We start from the raw sequence: 20,655 nt of genomic DNA on the forward strand, positions 1-20,655 counted from the left end.
GCTGTCCCAGAGGCCATCACATATTGCGCCCGGCACCACGCATGCCGTCTGGCAACAGAGAAGAAGATTGCAGAGTGATTCATATCTGCTCCGACAGGTGCCGCTCCCCAGTTCCGTTGTCGCTGTTTATCATTATACAGCCGATCTGAGTTCCGCGCATTCTGCAAAACATGACAGCCGATGAGATCAGCAGCCACGGTGACGTGGCTGCTGACGGGCTTTGGAGTCATCATGGGCCAGATCATGTCACTCTGAGAATGGGCAGTTCAAAACGCATTTAGCCGATTCGCAACGATCTGCACCGATCTGCAGAGACTCGCAGTTTACGTATAGGGCTCAAATTAGTCTATAAATAAACCTTCCGAGTTGCTCTACCAGCCCAATGTGTTTGTACAATATTAACAAAAAGTTTCAGGGCCCCTTGAAAGAGCTTGTTGGCTGAAATCCCGGTGTCAGTGTTAGTGGCAGCGTTCTTGTCGAGAAATAAATATGGGTTGTTTGTGAACGAAACTTCTAGATAGTTGTAATTAAATACAAAAACTCGCAAGATGCTTGAGGCTGGCCTTCAAATAGAACTCGCTTGTGTAATCTGACCCTGTTCGCATCACCTTCTAAATCGATAGCCTACCGTCAGTTCACGGTGCATACCTCAACCGTACCGCTAGGAAACGAACGTCCTTGAGAGTATTGCCTCTTCGAAACTGTTTTTGATGCGTTTTGCAGATGCTGAAGATTAAGTATGTCTCGGCGCTTTTTAATGAATGGTTCTTTGAAACACCTTCCCATTGTGCAAACAAAATGTTTCGATGTCTGGCTCAATGCTATGGAGGCCCCTTTCAATGTCTATCCCTTCTCCCCCGCCAGTATCCTGTGTAAGCCTTTGCTACCCTGCGTAAGCTACCCGTCAGCCACTGTGCTGGGCAAGAGTAACGCTCTTCAGAAGGGGTTTTGCCTAGATCATTTCAAGCCAGTCGTCTGTCAGTTGGCCGTACTCCATTTTTCTCGTTGCTTCCCAGCTGATCCTTTCCAGGGCTTGTGTGCCGACTTTCGTTTGACTTGGTCGAAGTTTCTAGCTGGAGACGTAGTCCTCAATCAGTTCGCGTAACTTCATTGGCCTATTAATAGAGGAAAACATTGAAACGCCTCTTCCCAGCTGCGTTCAAAGGAAGACAGTGCCATGTGCCTGATTAGAGATACCACAAAGACCTGCCCAAGCTTCAGAGTGTGGTTCTTGTTCATTCATTTACTTGACGCCACTTTGCGAGACAGGTGAACTATTTGCGATGTTGTGTGTTTTAGATTTTGTACGCATGCATAAACAGAATGCAGCACCTCTATGAATGCTGCCTCGCCTCTATGCAGGTGCCTATGCACACGTGAAATTACGAAAGCATGCATCGTGTGCGTTGTGGGAAGCCAGTAAGCACTTGTGCAGTTGGCCTGCCTGCGGGTCCTTTCTTTTCGTTTGTTTTTTTATTATGAAAATGGCCTAGTTTCGGCAAAGAACGCCAAAGGATAGATATATATGTTAGGTTTAACCTCTGTAAACCAAACAACGCCACGGAACTCGGAGGAAGTAGGACTGGAAAGGCGAATTCGCGAGAATGGAAAATAAACAGGTGGAAATGATATGCGATGAGACGTATAAAAGCCATAGCCACACGTTTCTTCTAGCATATCTTCCAAGCTTCGCCGCTTTTGTGTTGATAATGATAAAAGATATATAGCAAGTAAGGATGGCAACTACAGCTCGCACTGCTATGAACGCGAGGTAGTAGTGTGTAAATGATGTAAATAGAGAAAGTCACGCACACATAAAAAAAAGCTGCGCTTTTCAAGTCGAACTATTTTGGTGTGCTATGCATCGAACAGCACATCAACATCGATCCACTTCTGTTCGACGAGCTCCTTCCAGAGCGCGGCAGCTCGCTCCCGCGTACGTTTCTCGATCTCCGGCAAGCCTTGCAGGATCTCGTACCGCAGTACGGCAGCCAACACGCGGAAGCGGTCGCCGCCTTGCAGTGCCGAGCAGGACAACTGGAGCTCGCGCTCCAGATAGTGCATGCGCCAATCATCAAACTGCTCGCAGGTGGAGCGAAACACCTCCTTCATTTCGGCAATGAGCTCGCGCCGGGCATCAGCCATCTCGTGGCGTAGCTGGTCGCGCTCGCATTCGCCTGGCTCACTCTCGAGGCAACATCGGCAGTCGGCGAAGAACTGCTCGTATCTGCGTAGTAGATGAAAAGGAAGGACGGGATTTATTGTTGCACGAAGACGTCGGTTGGTGTTTTCTAGAAATAATATGGTATACGCACTTCTCTGAACGAGTGTGTTCCACGTGTGCCACATGCCCTAAGAATGAACTTGTGTGTCTTGCATGCTGGAGGTGTACCTTGTAGAGCGCTGGAGAAGGAATCTAGAATCAAAGTAATAACGCCCTACGTTTCTTCTTGGATGATGTGGCCTGATAAGGTTAGATGCTTACATGTCAGACGAATCGGCAAATCCAGCGTATTTCATGCAAACACGAGAAAGAGGGAGAGAGAATAAATTAAGGGAAAGGCAAAGAAGTCAACCAGAACTGTAACATCCAGTTTGCTCCGCTGCACTAAGGGAAGATGGAAAAAACGAGCAGGAAAATGAAGATAAAGTAAAAACGCGAAAAACGAGAGCGGAAGAGCTATAGCCTATCCAATAATCGACTAACTCGCAACACGTTCATTAAGGTATTGACTGTTTTTTAAGTGTGAAGCTAGATCATGTCGGCTTCCGAGTACCGACTGTTGTGACGAGGCTCTGTAGAAAACCAGGCTTCCGCGCACCGCGACAAAAAGGTCACTCGAAATTTCGATGTGAACAACAACAACAACAACACAACAACAACAACAACAACAACAACAATAATAATAATAATAATAATAATAATAATATTAATAATATTAATAATAATAATAAACCAGCACTGCGCAGTACGCCAACCACTGTGTTGAGACTCCGGGTCTCGCGGGTGTCAGTTTGGTAGCGCGCCCTCGTATCAGGACCCATCGTCGTACAAGTCAGATGAGGCACTCGTAAAAACGACAACACTTTATTTACATGGTTAGTAACTGCGAATTCGAAAGGAGGTGACCAAGTGACTAGAACTGTACAGGGGAACTGTTGAACTGTAGAACTTAAAATAAACAAAAGTCTTCCGCTTATGTAGCGCCACGTGGCCAACCCTGGGCGCATTGTCCGCATCTTCCACCAATACAGCACTCCATGGCCTAGGTGCTGCACTTACGAAGGCGGGGAAACACACTACACAATGCACGTGGAGAGGTCACAGTATACACGACGCCCAAATAGGGTCACAAACGCACTGCACTAATGTTTCGCAAAGGTCACCAAGATTTCCCGCGCGTCCGATGATCTTAGATGACCTTGGTTTTCAAAAACTCTTCTGGCAGTTGGGTGAGGTTCGAAAAACCGGCTCCCGGTACACGTGTCAAACTTGCCTGACTGTGTCCGAGTAGGACAATGTAGTGGTCCGCCAGCATGATCGTCCAAACATGCCACTCCATTCAGCCGATCTAATGGAGAAAGGGGGAAGGAAGAGGGCTCGACTAATTAATTCCTCGTCGTCGAGACGGGCTCCCGCGAGGGCTGCAGCAGATAGTGCCTTTTCTTTTCTTCAACCCCACATTCCATTCCTTGTTGCTTGCTCGAAGGTGTGGCTTAGCTGCGAATTTCCGGGGCTCTGCTTGTCTTCACAAGGTGACGCCACAACCAGTTTGGTTTAGCTTTCAGCCCAAACTGCAAATTCCACGCTGGTTTTGATTTTTCCAGATCCTCGGCTACCTCGAAAATGGCCACGCTACTTCCTTGTTTGCCTCGAAAGCCTTGCATAGACTTGAGCTCACAATGGCCTTTCTTGGCTCATGCATTTTTTTTGCGCGAACCGGTCCTGGACCCCATGTTCGCGTTTTTCTGACAAGAAACCACTCCATCTGGACGGCACAACCTTGCTTGGAATGCGTCAAAATATTTTTGTCCCGTTCACAAAGGCCGAAAGACTTCAATAATGATGACTGCCATAACAACTGTCACAGTGAAAGCTGGAAGAGCGGCCTTTTTGAGCGCTTTCTTTTAACACTTTGTGAGTAGCTGCTGCAAACACACTTGCAGGGTACCCCACTATGCCATGAATCATTATTTAGTAAACGGGCATTCATTATGCCATCCTTCGTCATTCTTGCGAGAGGCGTGGTACCGGCTGCACACTTCCAACGCAATTTGTGCTTTTTTTGGGCTGTGGCTGGTAATGATGAAGAGTCATGCCAGAAGCTTTCGTAATTTCCAAAATTCGCAACAGTCGGTATGCACCACTGTTAATAGGTGATCAAAATCGCTCTTTTGTAGAGGGTCGCAGCATTGAACGACCGACTCTATGCGCAATTCGCATTATGTTACACCTGGTTGTTTTTTGCTGTTCTAAAACGATTTATTACTCATATTAAAGAGATTTCTATCCCGCCATCAAGCTTACCTAGGGCCAGTTTAGCTAAGGAGCTGGAAGCACCGACGTGGCTCAGTGATAGAATACTAGGCTGGCAGGCGACATTTGTTCGAATCTATATACAGTGTCATTGGTGGTTCTAAATGCGAAGCATTTCTGAGCGAACTTCGGTGATATTGAGCGTATCTATCTATCTATCTATCTATCTACCTATCTATCTATCTATCTATCTATCTATCTATCTATCTATCTATCTATCTATCTATCTATCTATCTATCTATCTATCTATCTATCTATCTATCTATCTAGCCGCCTATGACTTTTAGCTCTCCTGGCTACTTCAATTGTGGTATCGATACCAATCTTTGTATGACATAACATGACTAAATGAAGAACATATTTTCTTAGTTACAACATGAAAATCTTGACATGAATGTTATGATTTACATTTCAAGGTTCTGCGGCTCTTGCGGTGGTTTCGTTCACGTGGCATGTTCCAAACTCGTATGGTATGGCATGATTGCATGGCGAACACAAGCGACAGACCCTGACACAAAAATTATGACATGCGTGTCATGTAACAAAATAGTGCGCTTATGATGCGCTCGTGGCCATTTCACTAGCGTCACATATACCAGATTTGGTAATACAGTACGTGAATGGATGACGAAGGTATGTGACTTGTGAAAACATGATAATCATGAGATGTGTGTCTATAACGTGACTGCATGCCACGCTCATGATGCGCTGGTGGCCGTTTCGCTTGGCTCACTTATACCAAATTTGGTATTACTGGACGTGAATGGATGACGATGGTGTGATACTGGTGCAAACATCATGAACATGAGATGCGTGCCAGGTAACAACACGACTACATCCTCAGCTACTTGCGCTAGCGGCGGTTTTGCTAGCTTAACGTGTACCAAACTCAGTATTAGGCAACACGAACAGACTACATAGGTAAATTGCACATCGAATCATGATAAGAATGACATGCGTGTCATGTATACATGACTACATACCACAGTGGTGATCCGCTAGTGGCTGTAACGCTAGCTTCACATATGCCAAATTTGGTATCACGTGACACCAATGCATGACGAAGGTATGTGACTGGTATAAACATGATAATAATGAGATGCGTGTCATGTGAGAACATGACTACATGCCATTGCCAAGGTGCCAATACATTTCCACGTGACGCGTTGCGTGTGCTCGCCGGCGTTCATTTCGTCGCGTCACGCCGGCGTTGCCGAGCCAGGTGCCGGTCCGGCCACATGCTCGCAGGCACTCGCCGCGCTGTGTTGCTTTGACTCATGCGCGTTTCAGCGCTTCCGGCGTCCCTCCGTCATGAAAAGAGGGAGACGCAGTGGTGCCTATGTAACGCATCGGTACGAAATGCAGAATGCCGCATTTTGTGCCGGTTGCCGTCGGGCCGCACCGACGGACGCTGGTCGTGCCGTTCGCGCCTGGCGTCAGACAATAGAGTGCTCGCGTTTCGCTAACGTAGCGTCGCTGTGCCCAGCGTGCGCGCGCGTCAAGGCTGCATTGGAGTATGTTGGGCCTTTCATGATGCGCTCGCGGCCGTTTTGATAGCTCCACATATACTGAATTCAGTGTTACGTTGCGTCAATAGATGACGAAATATATGACTGGTGGAAACAAGATAACCCTGACACGCGTGTCATGTAAGAATCTGACAACATACCATTCTGATAGCCTGCTCGCGGCTATGAGCATGGTATGTCGAGCATACACTAATTGCATATACTAATTGCAAATTAGCATATGCATATCAGCATATACTAATTTTGGTATCACGTGACGTAAATAGATGATGAAGGTAAACGACACATCCGAACATGATAATCATGACACGGAAGTCATGTACGTCATCATTTACCTTCACCTCGTAACGTTTTCCTGATTTTAAAGTGGCATATCAACATTTCTCATTCGTGCTTCGCATATCATCGATTCCCACTGTACGTGGGATCTGCTATTTTTTTTTTCATACACTGAGTGCTCATTTCTTATTTCGTGCGGTAGTAATTACGGACACCCTCGGCTGTGGTGGTGGCGGACAACTATAGGGCGCGCACACGACTCGTGTTGTAATCTCATAACAGATTTCGCTGTAATAAAATCCATGTGTGGTGTTTTAGGCCAAAACGATTATGAGACACGCCGAGGTGGAATGGCAGAAAATTTCGACTATGACTATAAATCCTTTCTACCAGAGTGTGTATAAGCATGGAAGAAGCTGTGTGAGAAACAAGTATGCTGCGCAATTGGAATACATGTATTTGTGTTGCAACCCCCTGCTGTAACGTCCTAGGGCACTGCAAGGTCATTATTGAAAAAAGTTTTTCAAAAAATTAGGGAACCGTAAAGCTTCGTCTTTAGGAGTTGAACGCAATATTGGTATCCTATGCCCACTGCATATTTCAAACATTTAGTGAATGAAACATTTTCGAGCTTGCCATTCACCCACTGTGTGGCCTTAAGGAAGTAGGCGCAGTAGCGTTTGTTCCTTTTGTAGCGAGGTACCAGCTTTCAACAATGAAGCCATTATAATAATAACATGTTGTGACGCCCGCTGGTAACGAGCGCTTTTACCATGCATTATTACTGCAATGTTTCATGTTGCATTGTGAAGCATGCATACAGGAGGCGTGTGTTTGTAAATTGCGATCACTACTTTTGTTGCGTTTCCAAGCAGATGAAGTTTATTCACTGTATTTGCAAAAAAAAAAAAAAAACGAGTGCCCTAGTGATAGAACATCCACTTGCAACGCAAACGGCCCGGGTTCCGCTCGAGTCGCACCCAGACAACCCTGGTTTGTACCGAATCAGACCCAGGACAATTCTATCATTTATATTCATTGTTTTCGATTTTTAGTCGTGCAGAAGATGCTGTTTTTTCGCTCCCAACCAACGACGCAAACACCAACGTCGACGCTGCAATTTCTGCTAAACAAGCTCTTTAAAGAGAATGTGGCGTTCTTTAACATGTACCTAACATAATCTCCACACGCCTCCAGCATGTTGCTTACACCAAAATATGGCCGCTACGAGAGGAATTAAATTTCGTGACCTCGTGGGTCAGCATTCGGGGCACTAAGACTGAACCGAAGTGGCGAGTGATGATAAAGAACAATAGATGCTTAGGCGCAAGTCTGATTCACGAAAAATATAACGTAAATTCTGAGCTCCATGCACACAAATAATAAACTTTCTTGCTGTGAAGAGCTCTGAACAGACACTGTTACTCACTTTCCATTAAGATCCGCCTGCAGCTTTGCGCAGACGTCAGCCCAGCGCGACTCAATATGTTCGTAGATGGTACCTAACTCGTCGCTGACGATGTACCTCTTCGTCTCCACACGTGGGTTCACGTTTTCCAGCATCGACTCCATCATGGTCTGGTCACATATCGACTCCAATGTGACGTCTGTAGCTGCGGGCGCAGTGGCAGCAGCCTGCATATGCGATGTCGGCAGCGTCACTCGAACAATACGAGACGAGAATATGAAAGAAGAGCAGCGTACCTTAGCCAGTTTTTTTTACAAAGTGGAAATTGTCTCTAAAATTGATTTCAACCCATAACAATACACTGACACATCAGTAGTCTTTTGGAATACGCCAGTATTCTAAAAGACTACAGATGCAAACTTGAACACAAGGACAAAGTTCAGATAGCAAGAAAACAATGAATAGTGTTTGCGGTATATCGAATATTTTTCTTGCGTACATGTTTGCACGCCTTTCTTTTTTAGAATGACTACTTGCCAACTAACTCAGCAATCTGTCACTCTAGGTTTACTCGCATGTATGAGTCTCCAAAAAATATTATATACTGACCATTAGATGTGCAATTATTTGGTATTGGCCGAAATAATGGTGATATTGTATCAGAGCGAGGCTCTTTAGCTCGCATGCGCTCTGACCATTCTGGAAGACCTCGGCGTAACTGAGCAAACCTTCCGTTTTTACAGTACAGGATGGGAGAGAGTTCACACATAGCGCGCTGGATAGTGAAAGAATTGCATATATATGCGAGAATGATAGACAGTAAGCGGTGAAATGTACAGAGGTAAGATGAGGACAAAAGCGCAAGAGAAGAGCAGTGACTCAGGAAGTACCGTCAAGAGCAAAAGTCTGCGGAACGCAAAATGTTCAAAAAGGCTGATTGGCGGAATTCCCGCGTTGCATGGGAACGTAATTTTATAGAAATATTTTCCATACTGCCTTTCACATACCAACCTATACAGTCACCCGCTTGATTGCAAGCATTCAGCACTGATGTAACTAAAATTTGCGGTTGTTGTGGTTCTAACTTTCCGCAAACTTTTACTGTTGATTGTACATTGCAGCATGAATACACGTCTATGCATCGAAGATAAAAATTAGCTCTGGAGCATTGTGCCATCGTCTTTATATAGCGAATAATATTGAGGTCTTGCAGCTGTGCTGTTAATGCCGTAACGTTTACATACTACGGTAATATTGTTCCGGAATTTCTGGTTACGATCTTAGAAGGGCCTTGCTGTGCAATTTTCTCGATGCGTGTATGGTATAATAAGATGATGAGAGCAGCAAGAAAGTGAATGTGCGTTTTCCCGTTACGTGGTTTTGTGCGTAGCTACCCCAACTAACCTTTTAAAAGAAAGATGGAACCCCAACATATTGGGAATGAAACAGTCAAAGCGTCTCGATGTAGCCACCTCAGTGTGTGTTTGCTCTCCCAAACACCAATCTACAGGAACGCTGAAGAGACGAAAATCCTAAGCCATTTAACTCTGCTTTACTGATCCTAACACACACCCTAACTTCCTCTTCCATTCCCCTTTCTCCTCCAACTCCCCCAGCTTCACTCATTTCTCGCCTTGACACTCCATTCTTTTGCTTTATTGCATCCCACGTTCATCCTCACCCCAGCTTTTCTTTCACCACTCTACTATGCTGGGCTTTCACTCTCGATTATGCTCTACTTTCCCTCCTCCTTACACACTTGTCACCTCTCCCGGCTTTGCTCAATTGTGGCTCCATTGTTTGTGAGCAGGTGTGATATATGTGAAGTTACCTTCTGTGGCGCCTTTGTACTTATCTATCCAGCCGTATATGATATGAGTGCTTCAAATGTTCATAGTAAATTTAGCAACGTTAGCGATAAAAAAGACAAAAACACATAATCTGTTCTATAAGTAGTCATATTTATGGTGCGGCAGTTATATTTATATACATAATGAAAAAAAAGCGGCCCACATCTTCACATGGCGGAGCCTCGAGTAAATGCGTCACAGTGTGGTGAGGGTATCGCTTGAATGTTGCATGATTGAGTAATGTTTGGGAATGCTTAATTGTTATTTCGTCTTTGTTACCCTTAAATAATGAATGAAGAAGCGTAGTCATCAACGAGTGTTGGGACACTGATGTTGTGTTGTGCACCACTAATGGTCGAAGGTACTGTTGCTTCCATCGCATCTACTCGACTCAAGTCGAGCAAAAGCCAAGTACAGACGCCCTTGACTGAATTCCTAATGAGCGATCCGGTGTCTGCATAAAGGGCCTGGCCAGCAAACGGTTGTGTAGCGCAAGCAGTCGGTTTTTAGGGGCGAAGCTCCTTAAAGTGGCACCCGTTCGTCCATCGTCGTAGTCGTAGTACGTAACCAGCTTTACACTTTGACTTGCAAGGTGGGGCCGGTGGGAGATTTCCCCTATGCGTTGTTGAACAATAAAAAATTCGCAGCGTGCGCGTTAACTAAACGCCGGATTCTTCTGTCTCTCATTTCGAATTGCAGCCATTCGCATGTACATTGGTCACTATCTGACAACAAAGGATTGCTAAGTTATACTCGCTGGGCGTAACCTTCTTGGTTTTAGAAATGTTTAGCGAGTGTTGGGCCGCAATGCCATGAATACAGTGAACTAGTATAGACCATGAACTCGAGATGGTTAAAGGTGGGAAGTAGACACGAAGCGCAAGCCGTAAGAAAGTGTGCGTGTGCCAACTCTCGTTTAGTCCTTAAAATGTCCGCTGGATGGCGGTGCTTTTATATGCGGAATATGATGAGGGGGTGCTGGGGAATGAGGGGGTGCTGGGGAACTGCAGAATGGGTTTCGGAAACACAGGAGGAAACACAGGAGGTTGGAAGACAATCTGTTCTCACTGACGCAGAGCATCGAAATAGCAGAAAAGGAACACAGGCCCCTTTGGCTAGCATTTTTGGATATCAAGGGAGCGTACGCTAGCGTGGTTCAAAAGGTATTGTGGGGAATACTGGACACGCTAGACGTGGGAGATGTAGTCACAATTTTTTTAAAGGATATCTATAAAGGTAACAAGGTGATTATAAAGTGGGAAAAACAGGTATCCAAGCCTGCAGAGGTAAAACGGGGGCTTAGGCAGGAATGTACCCTGTCACCATCATTATTCATGATGTACCTACAAGGATTAGAGGCCAAATTAGAGGGAAGTGGACTGGGCTTCAACCTCTCTTTCTTGAAACAAGGAAAACTCATTGAACAGGCACTACCAGCATTGATGTACGCAGATGATATAGTGCTAATGGCCGACAACAAGAAAGATTTGCGGAGATTGGTGGACATCTGTGGTAATGAGGGAGATAGCTTAGATTTCAGATTCAGTAAGAAAAAATCAGCAGTCATAATTTTTAATGACAATTAAGGTAGTGAGCTTAGAATATAGGAGGTCACGCTAGAGATAACAAATAAATACAAATATCTGGGCGTATGGATACGCAATGGGGCAGAGTACCCAAGGGAACACGAAATATAGGTGTCGACTAAAGGTAACAGGAATACAGCGGTAATGAAAAACAGGGCACTGTGGAAATACAATAGGTATGATGTTGTGAGAGGAATATAGAAAAGAGTCATGGTTCCTGGTTTGACGTTCGGCAATGCAGTCTTGTGCATGAGATCAGAAGTTCAAGCAAGATTAGAAATTAAGCAACGTGGAATAGGTAGGCTCACCTTGGGAGCTCAGGTGAATACACCAAATCAGGGAGTACAAGGTGGTATGGGATGGACTTTATTTGAGGGCAGGGAAGCTAGCAGTAAAATAAAACTTGAGAAGCAATTGAGAGAAATGGGGGAGAAGCGTTGGGCTAGGAACGTATTCAGCTAATTGTACATGAAGAATGTCGATACAAAATGGCGGAAGTGAACCAGAAAATTGACTGTTGAATACTTGAAAAACGGCAGGAGGCCGATCCAAAAAGAATTATCGGTTAAGAAGAATGTGAAGGAAGCAGAGACCGATATATGGAGAATTGGCATGAATAAAAAGTCCGCACTAGAGATCTATCAAACCCTTAAGCAGGAAATCGCCAAGGAAAGGATCTATGACAGTACTTGGGGTAGTTCTCTACCATTTGAGGCCAGGACGGGAGTATTTCGAACACAGACATATTGGGCCAAATACGAAGGGGTAGACATGGTATGCTGTGCGTTACCCGATATAAAGGGTACAGCCATATCCATTCATCTATCCATCCATCCATCCAATATATTGCTACCTGTAGGCTGCCACAAACCATAGTGCGAATGCGCGTGTGCGCCCGACGAGGAAGATGAGGCTCGCTGGCTGCTCGAGCTCGGAGCCAGACTGGCCAGTGCTGCAACCGCTCTTGCAAATATATTTTTCGAATATATTCGCAATACTTTGTCTCGTTACTCACGTAACATATTTGGTGGAGGTGGAACGATCCCCGTCCTCACCACGCAGCTCCGCAGTGGCCGCATCCTCCAGCTTTCCGCCATGGCTTCCAGTGACAACGCGTCCGCTTCATCATCTGCGGCTTCTCCGACAACCTTTGTCGCCGTCCAAACACCACGTGATCCCGGGACATTTTCTGCGCAACCTGGCCTCGACGTCGACAAATGGCTTCGCCTTTACGAACGGGTCAGTCAAACTCACCGTTGGGACCCTACCATGATGCTCGCTAATGTTCTCTTCTACTTGGACGGAACCCCGCGTGTCTGGTACGAGACAAATGAGTCCGAACTCACCAGCTGGGACACGTTCAAGGAGAAGCTACGTGACATCTTTGGGGACCCGACCGGTCGCCACGCAGCTGCACGACAGGAGCTGGCTACCCGTGTCCAGTCGCCAACTGAATCGTATGTGTCATACATCCAAGAAGTTCTCGCTCTTTGCCGAAAAGTGGACGAGGCGATGTCTGAGGCTGAAAAGGTTGGACATGTTTTGAAGGGGATCGCGGACGACGCCTTCAATTTGCTGGTGTACACTAACGTCTCGACCATCGACCGTGTAATTCAAGAATGCCGCCGTTTCGAAACAGCAAAAAGCCGTCGGGTGCGCCCTCCTTTTTCTCGGTTGCCAAACACGGCGGCTACGTCCACCTGCTCCGATTCTACCGTCACACCGCCCTTTGAGCAGAGTGTAACGCGTATCGTTCGACGGGAACTTGAAGCAGCAAGTCCAGCGCCGCTTCAGCCCACTTCTTTCGAACATACGATACCGACAACCCCCGCGATCTCCGTTATTCAGGCGGTCGTACGACAAGAATTCGCCAACCGCGGGTTCCCTGATGCTTGCCCCATCTCTTGCCCCTCCTCCAGACCAATTCCCACTAATGCACCTCGACGTGACCCATTTGTTGCTCCACGATCTCGCAACCCGGCGGAATGGCGAACTCCTGACGACAAACCGATCTGCTTCCGGTGCCACCGCGTTGGACATGTCTCCCGCTACTGCCGTGCCTCCTGGACGCCGCCACATAGGAGCCAGTTTTTCGCACCTTATAGCCCATATGAAGATCTTCGCCGGTATTCGTCCAGCCGTACCGCCCCTGCTTTCGACACGTCTAACAGCCGCCTTCCTGCTCGTTCTCCGTCCCCTCAACGCCGTCGTTCCCCGTCGCCCCAGCCACGCCGCCATCACTCGCCGCCTAACTTTTCATCGTACCCGACGGAAAACTAGACAGTGCAGCCCCTGGAGGTAGTGCTGCATCATCCCTGTCTGAACCAAACCCTCCATTGACGCTTCATACGAACAAAAATCTTGTCGATGTACACGTGGACGGTATTTCTCTGTCGGCACTAGTCGATACTGGCGCTCATGTGTCCATCATCAGCGTTCATCTTTGTCGCCGCTTAAGAAAAGTACTCACGCCCCCTGCTACCGAAGCTGTACGTGTGGCCGATGGCGGCACTGTTCCTGTCATTGGCATGTGTACGGCTCGCATACGCATCGCCGACCGTTACATCCCTGTTCTATTCACGGTGCTCCAGAACTGTCCTCATGACCTCATCTTAGGGATGGACTTCCTGTCGACCCATTCTGCTCTCATCGACTGTTCCGCTGGTACTCTTTGCTTAGACCTTCCTCTTCAGCCGGATATTCACCCTGAACCTCAACACGGCCTTTCTGCCACAGACTTCCTCCGCTTACCGCCTAAAGCCCTCACATTCACCGAATTTGCCACGACCTCACCCGTATTGGATGGGAATTACATCGTCACGCCGATTCCTGATGTCCTACTGGCACGTGACGTCACCGTCCCTCACTGCATCGTAACTGTAGCCTCCAACCGGACCCGTCTACCCGTCATAAATTTCGGCTTCACAAAGCAAGTCCTCCCTGAAGGCATCCTAATTGCCACGTTGCGGTCCTTAGCCGATGATCACGTCACCACTTTCGCAGCCGACGCATGCCCCAATTTTCCTTGTCGCCCACTCGATGCCACATGCCTCGACATGTCAATACGTCCCATGATCGACCCTGACCTTCCCCCAGCGCAATCAGCCGCTCTCGCACGCCTTCTAGCTTCCTACCGTGACATCTTCGACCTTGACGACCGCCCACTCGGCCAAACTTCTCTTGTAAAGCACCGCATCAACACCGGTGATGCTGCTCCCATTCACCGTCGACCGTATCGCGTGTCCGCGTCGGAGCGCCAGATTATTCAAGCTGAAGTGAATAAGATGTTAACTAAAGGCATTATTGAGCCCTCATCAAGCCCATGGGCGTCACCCGTCGTCCTGGTTAAAAAGAAGGACAACACATGGCGTTTTTGCATCGATTACCGGCATCTAAATCGAATCACCAAAAAGGACGTGTATCCTTTACCACGTATTGATGACGCCCTCGATTGTCTCCACGGCGCACGCTACTTTTCATCCATCGACCTTCGTTCTGGTTATTGGCAGATTGCCGTAGACGAGAAAGACCAAGAAAAGACCGCCTTCATCACTCCAGATGGCCTATACCAATTCAAGGTTATGCCCTTCGGTCTATGCAATGCCCCCGCCACGTTCGAACGTATGATGGACTCTCTGCTACACGGGTTCAAATGGTCAACATGCCTGTGTTACCTAGACGACGTCCTCGTATTTGCACCTACGTTTGAGACCCACCTTGAGCGTCTGTCGGCCATTCTCGACGTCTTCCGCAAAGCTGGCCTCCAGTTGAACTCCTCGAAGTGTCACTTCGGCCGCCGACAGATTACCGTGCTGGGCCACCTTGTCGATGCTTCTGGTGTGAGACCGGACCCTGAGAAAATTCGTGCCGTCACGAGTTTCCCAGTACCCCAATCCGCCAAAGATGTCCGGAGCTTTGTGGGACTTTGCTCCTACTTTAGGCGGTTCGTGAAAGATTTTGCGGCAATCGCCCAACCACTTACCGATCTTTTGAAGAAAGGCGTTCCATTTTCGTGGGGGTCCACTCAAGCTGCCGCCTTCTCTCACCTCATAACACTTTTGACGACGCCCCCTATCCTCGCCCACTTTGACCCATCTGCCCGAACTGAGGTCCGAACTGATGCCAGTGGTCACGGTATCGGAGCCGTTCTCGCCCAATGCCAACAGGGACACGACCGCGTTATCGCGTATGCTAGCCGCCTCCTTACACCTGCAGAGCGTAACTATTCGATCACGGAGCGAGAATGCCTTGCTCTTGTCTGGGCGGTCTCAAAATTCCGTCCATATTTATATGGCACTCACTTTTCCGTCGTCACCGACCACCACGCGCTCTGCTGGCTTTCATCCTTAAGAGATCCTACAGGTCGACTTGGTCGCTGGGCTCTGCGACTGCAAGAATACACCTTTTCTGTGATATACAAGTCTGGACGCCTGCACCAGGACGCCGATTGCCTTTCTCGCTATCCAGTTGACCCATCGGCCACCATACCTGACAACGACGCCTGCGTGTGCTCCGTTTCTCAACTGAACCACATAGCCGACGAGCAACGCCGTGACGCAGCCCTACGAGCTATCATTGAGCGCCTCGACTCCTCCCCATCGAACCGATCCTATCGCTCGTTCGTACTCCAGAATGGCACATTATACCGGCATAACTTCCATCCAGACGGCCCATCTCTGCTGCTTGCCATACCCAAACACCTCCGCTTGGCTGTACTCCACGAACTTCATGACGTTCCTACTGCCGGTCACCTGGGTGTGTCCCGCACATACGACCGGATTCGCCGTCGCTTCTATTGGCCAGGTCTGGCACGGTCCGTCAGAAGATACGTCGCGGCGTGTGAGGAATGTCAGCGCCGCAAAACACCATCGACGCTTCCGGCTGGGCGCCTTCAACCACTCGATATTTCTACAGAACCTTTCTTTCGCGTCGGCTTGGACTTACTCGGCCCTTTTCCTCTGTCTTCTGCTGGCAACAGGTGGATAGCTGTGGCCACAGACTACGCCACACGCTACGCAATCACACGCGCCCTTCCAACAAGTTGCGCCACTGACGTCGCCGATTTTCTTCTACACGACGTGATCTTGCAACATGGTGCTCCACGCCAGCTGCTCACGGACCGAGGCCGCACATTTCTATCGAAAGTCATAGCGGACATCCTACGCTCTTGTGCAACACGCCACAAGCTCACTACGTCGTACCATCCGCAAACAAATGGCCTCACAGAACGCCTGAACCGAACCCTAACTGACATGCTTGCAAAGTACGTTTCCTCAGATCACTCTGACTGGGACATCGCTTTACCATACGTGACATTTGCCTACAATTCTTCGCGCCACGACACGGCTGGTTACTCCCCTTTTTTCTTGCTGTTCGGCCGCGAACCCACATTACCCCTCGATACGACGATTCCGTTACCAGCAGCTCCAACTTCACAATATGCTCTGGACGCCATCAGCCGGGCCGCCCACGCACGCGAAACCGCTCGTGCTCGCCTTCTGACCTCCCAAGCAAACCAACGGCGTCGGTACGACCAACGACACCGCGATGTGCACTTTTCGCCCGGTTCGTTGGTTCTGCTGTGGTCTCCGACCAGGCACGTTGGCCTGTCTGACAAGCTGCTCTCTCGGTACACAGGGCCCTACAGAGTGCTTCGTGAGGTGACTCCCGTCACTTATGAAATCACTCCTGCTGCCTCGCCGTCTTCATCCACCCCTAGGGCCACCGACATCGTACACGTCGCACGCCTGAAGCAGTACCACTCGCCCAATGATCTTGACATCTAGATGCGCCGAGACGGCGCCTTTGCCGACGGGGGTTATGCTACCTGTAGGCTGCCACAAACCATAGTGCGAATGCGCGTGTGCGCCCGACGAGGAAGATGAGGCTCGCTGGCTGCTCGAGCTCGGAGCCAGACTGGCCAGTGCTGCAACCGCTCTTGCAAATATATTTTTCGAATATATTCGCAATACTTTGTCTCGTTACTCACGTAACAATATGTTGAAAAGAAGCCAGATGGTCGTATTTGGAGTGTTGACCGAACGGCCATACAGACAGATGCATGGACAGACGCACGAATGCTGCAAGGACAGATGGATGTGCGGACGCACGAAGAGATGCACGCACGAAACCCCCGATGAACACACGGACGGTCACACAGATGTACGCATGGACGGATGGAAGCAAGAACGAATGAAAGTACGGATGTTTCGCCCCCCTCTACAACATTCACCTCGTGGATATGCTGGCATTTTTTAAAGACGATAATCTTTCTTCAGGACCTTCGACGCAAAACATTTGGTCTGTCTGTCTGTCTGTCCGTACATTTATCTGTTTACTCTTAACAGCACCAGATACTTGAAACGGCCGACTCCATCCACAGCGCCCACCAATGTAGCCCAAGGTTTAGCGTTCATTCTAGTGTAGTTGTCAATTAAAAAAATAGCAGATCCCACGTACAGTGGGATTCGATGATATTCGAAGCACGAAGGAGAAATGTTGATATGTCACTTTCAAATCAGCACAATGCTACGAGGTGGAGGTACATGACTTCCGTGTCATGATTATCATGTTTGGAAGTGTCGTTTACCTTCGACATCTATTCACGTCACGTGACACCAAACGTAGTATATGTGGAGTTTCAAAACGGCTGCGAGCAAGCTAAGAGTGTGGTATGTTGTCCTGTTCTTAGGTGACACGCGTGTCAAGATTATCATGTTTGCACCAGTCATATATTTCGTCATTCATTGACGTCACGTAACAGCGAATTTGGTGTATGTGGAGCTAGCAAATCGGCCGCCAGCGCATCTTTAAGGGCCCAATATACTCCAATGTAGCGTTGACGCGCGCGCACGCTGGGCACAGCGACGCTACGTTAGCAAAACGTGAGCGCTGTATTGTCTGATGCCAGGCGCGACTAGCGTCCGTCGGCGCTGCGCGACGGCAAGTGGCGCGAAATGCGACATGCTCCATTTCGCGCCGATGCGTTACCCAGACAACACTGCGTCTCCCTCTTTTCGTGACGGAGTGACGCTGGACGTGCTGAAGCGCGCATGCGTCAAAGCAACGCAGCGTGGCGCTCGCCTGCGAGTACACGGCAGGACCGGTGCCTGGCATGGCTACGCCGGCGTCCCGCGACAAAATGAACGCCGGCGAGAACGTGCACCGCATCACGTCCAAATGCATCAGCGCCTTGACTGTGACATACAGTCATGTTCTCATATGACACGCATGAAATGATTATCGTGTTTAAACCAGTCACGCACCTTCGTCATACATTGGCATCGTGTAATACCAAATATGGCGTATGTGAAGCTAGCGAAACGGCCAAGAACGTTTTGTGAGTGTGGCACGTAGTCATGTTGTTACATGACGACATGTCATGATTATCATTTTCAAATGTGTCATTTAGCTATGTCGTCCATTCGCGTCGCGTAATACCGTGTTTGGTACATGTAAAACCAGTGAAACGGCCGCGAGCGCATCATGAGCGTAGCATGTGGTCCTGTTACATGACAAGCATCTCATGTTCATCATGTTTGCATCAGTATCATACCTTCGTCATCCATTTACGTCCCGTAATACCAAATTTGGTATAAGTGAAGCTAGCTAAACGGCCGCGAGCGCACCTTGAGCGTGACGAGTAGTCATGTTGTTACATGACACGCATGCCGAGATTTTCTTGTTAGGGTCTGTCGCTTGTTTTCGCCATGCAATCATTCCATACCATACCAATTTTGCAACATGCCATGTGAACGAAACCACTGCAAGAGCTGCAGGACTATGAAATTAAATCATGACCGTCATAGCATACCTGTCGTAATTTTCATGATATGACTAGTTGAATATATTCTTCGTACAGTCATGTTATGCCATACAAAGTTTGGTATCCATACCATTATCGAAACGGCCACGAGAGCTAAGCGTAGCGAAGCCACGTCAGGCCAAATGGCCTTAAGCTTAGCTTCGTTTTTCTGTATCTCTCCAGAAATAAAATCTGTTCATGTCATTTCATTTCAAAAGTCGTGCGCAGCTAGATAGATAGATAGATAGATAGATAGATAGATAGATAGATATATAGATAGATAGATAGATAGATAGATAGATAGATAGATAGATAGATAGATAGATAGATAGATAGATAGATAGATAGATAGATAGATAGATAGATACGCTCAAAGTCACCGATGTTCGCTAAGAAATGCTTCGCATTTAATAGCAATTATTGCGCATGTCTGAGTCAATATAACAACATGTATATATTCTGCATGTGCGTCTTTTACTAGAAAAGGCATACATAAATAATTTTAAGGACCATAGCGCTTATCACGCAGCGCTGACCATGCAACGCTTGCACAAAAAAGCGAGTGCTTCCAACGCTTTGCTAAAACGACACGGTAATGACACCTACCCGTCGCATTGCGTTCCACACCTTATCACCTCCGAGACGGGCACACAGTCCGCGTGCTTCATTTTTCAAAGTATCTGTCAGATAGTGCTCATGTCTCACGTGTGACGTGACTGGATGCACTCATTCGCCTCCGCAGCACGCTCGAGGCTTTCTGACCCCTAGTTCACACTGAAGGATCTGCCTTCTAAAGCGAGCGAAATTCTCCTGCCGGCGACCCAAGCCGCACAGTGCTCCACCGGAAGGTCAAGCCGGCCCCAAGAAGAGAAAACGTCGGCGCCCACGCAAGCCACGGAAGCTGGGCTCTCGGGCACCGCCACAAGAGGCTCAGCCCTCTATCATCAACCCTGTTCCGTCCCAGCACCCGGGCGCGGCTGCTCTCGGGCCTTCCCGGCGAGGCCCCACTCCGGACGGATCTCAAGCCAAGGGGCCTATTGCGGGGCATGGTTCGCCCGACCCGCCCAAACAGAACTCGCCGTCACCAGGACACAAATATGCTGGCCAGGTGGATTCATCGTGGGCCACCCGTGTTCGGCAAGGACCCCAAGTGAGCGACTCAGGCGGGGCAGCCTCTCCGTCCCCACCCTCCATGATTCCCCGACCGAAACCGCGTACCCCTTCCGCTCCCATCTGGAAACAAATTGAATTCTGCGAGTTACAGGCCAAAGTTGCTTCATTAACGCAGGCAGTGGAGGCGCTTGCGAACCACTCGTCCTTGGATATTGAATATTGCTCCCTCTATGGATATTATAGATGGCCCCCTCCTATGGATATTGCCCCCTTCAACATGGGGACAACGCGGTGCTCCTCGCACCGATGGAGGCACGTCTTAGCAGCTTAGAGGCCCAGATGGCGTCCATAGTGACCACCATTGAGGATAGATTGGCTGCCACCCTTCAAACCGTTTTCGACCGCATCCCGGGCATGATAGCTGCCTAGGTGCCCCAACTTGCTCTTAACACCCACCGGTCTAAGCTTAAGCGGATGTCTAACTCTCAAGAATCCTGGCCCCTTTCCCAGGTGGCTGTGGTAGACGAGCAGTCTAACCGTTCGACTGC

General features: G+C 48.4%; 1 protein-coding gene across 1 annotated transcript; it reads right to left on the bottom strand.

Moving 5' to 3' along the window:
• Positions 1 to 1,857: 1,857 nt before the first annotated feature.
• LOC142814056 (uncharacterized) lies at positions 1,858 to 7,978 on the bottom strand. Its single transcript, XM_075892000.1, has 2 exons — positions 7,776 to 7,978; positions 1,858 to 2,227 (listed from the first exon to the last, which is right to left on the bottom strand). Exons 1-2 carry the CDS (start codon positions 7,919 to 7,921, stop codon positions 1,858 to 1,860), a joined length of 516 nt encoding a protein of 171 aa, XP_075748115.1. The 5' UTR covers positions 7,922 to 7,978.
• Positions 7,979 to 20,655: the final 12,677 nt, after the last annotated feature.

This window comes from Rhipicephalus microplus, chromosome 4 (genome assembly GCF_043290135.1).
Source record: "Rhipicephalus microplus isolate Deutch F79 chromosome 4, USDA_Rmic, whole genome shotgun sequence".
In the NCBI taxonomy this organism is placed as follows: Eukaryota; Metazoa; Arthropoda; class Arachnida; order Ixodida; family Ixodidae; genus Rhipicephalus; species Rhipicephalus microplus.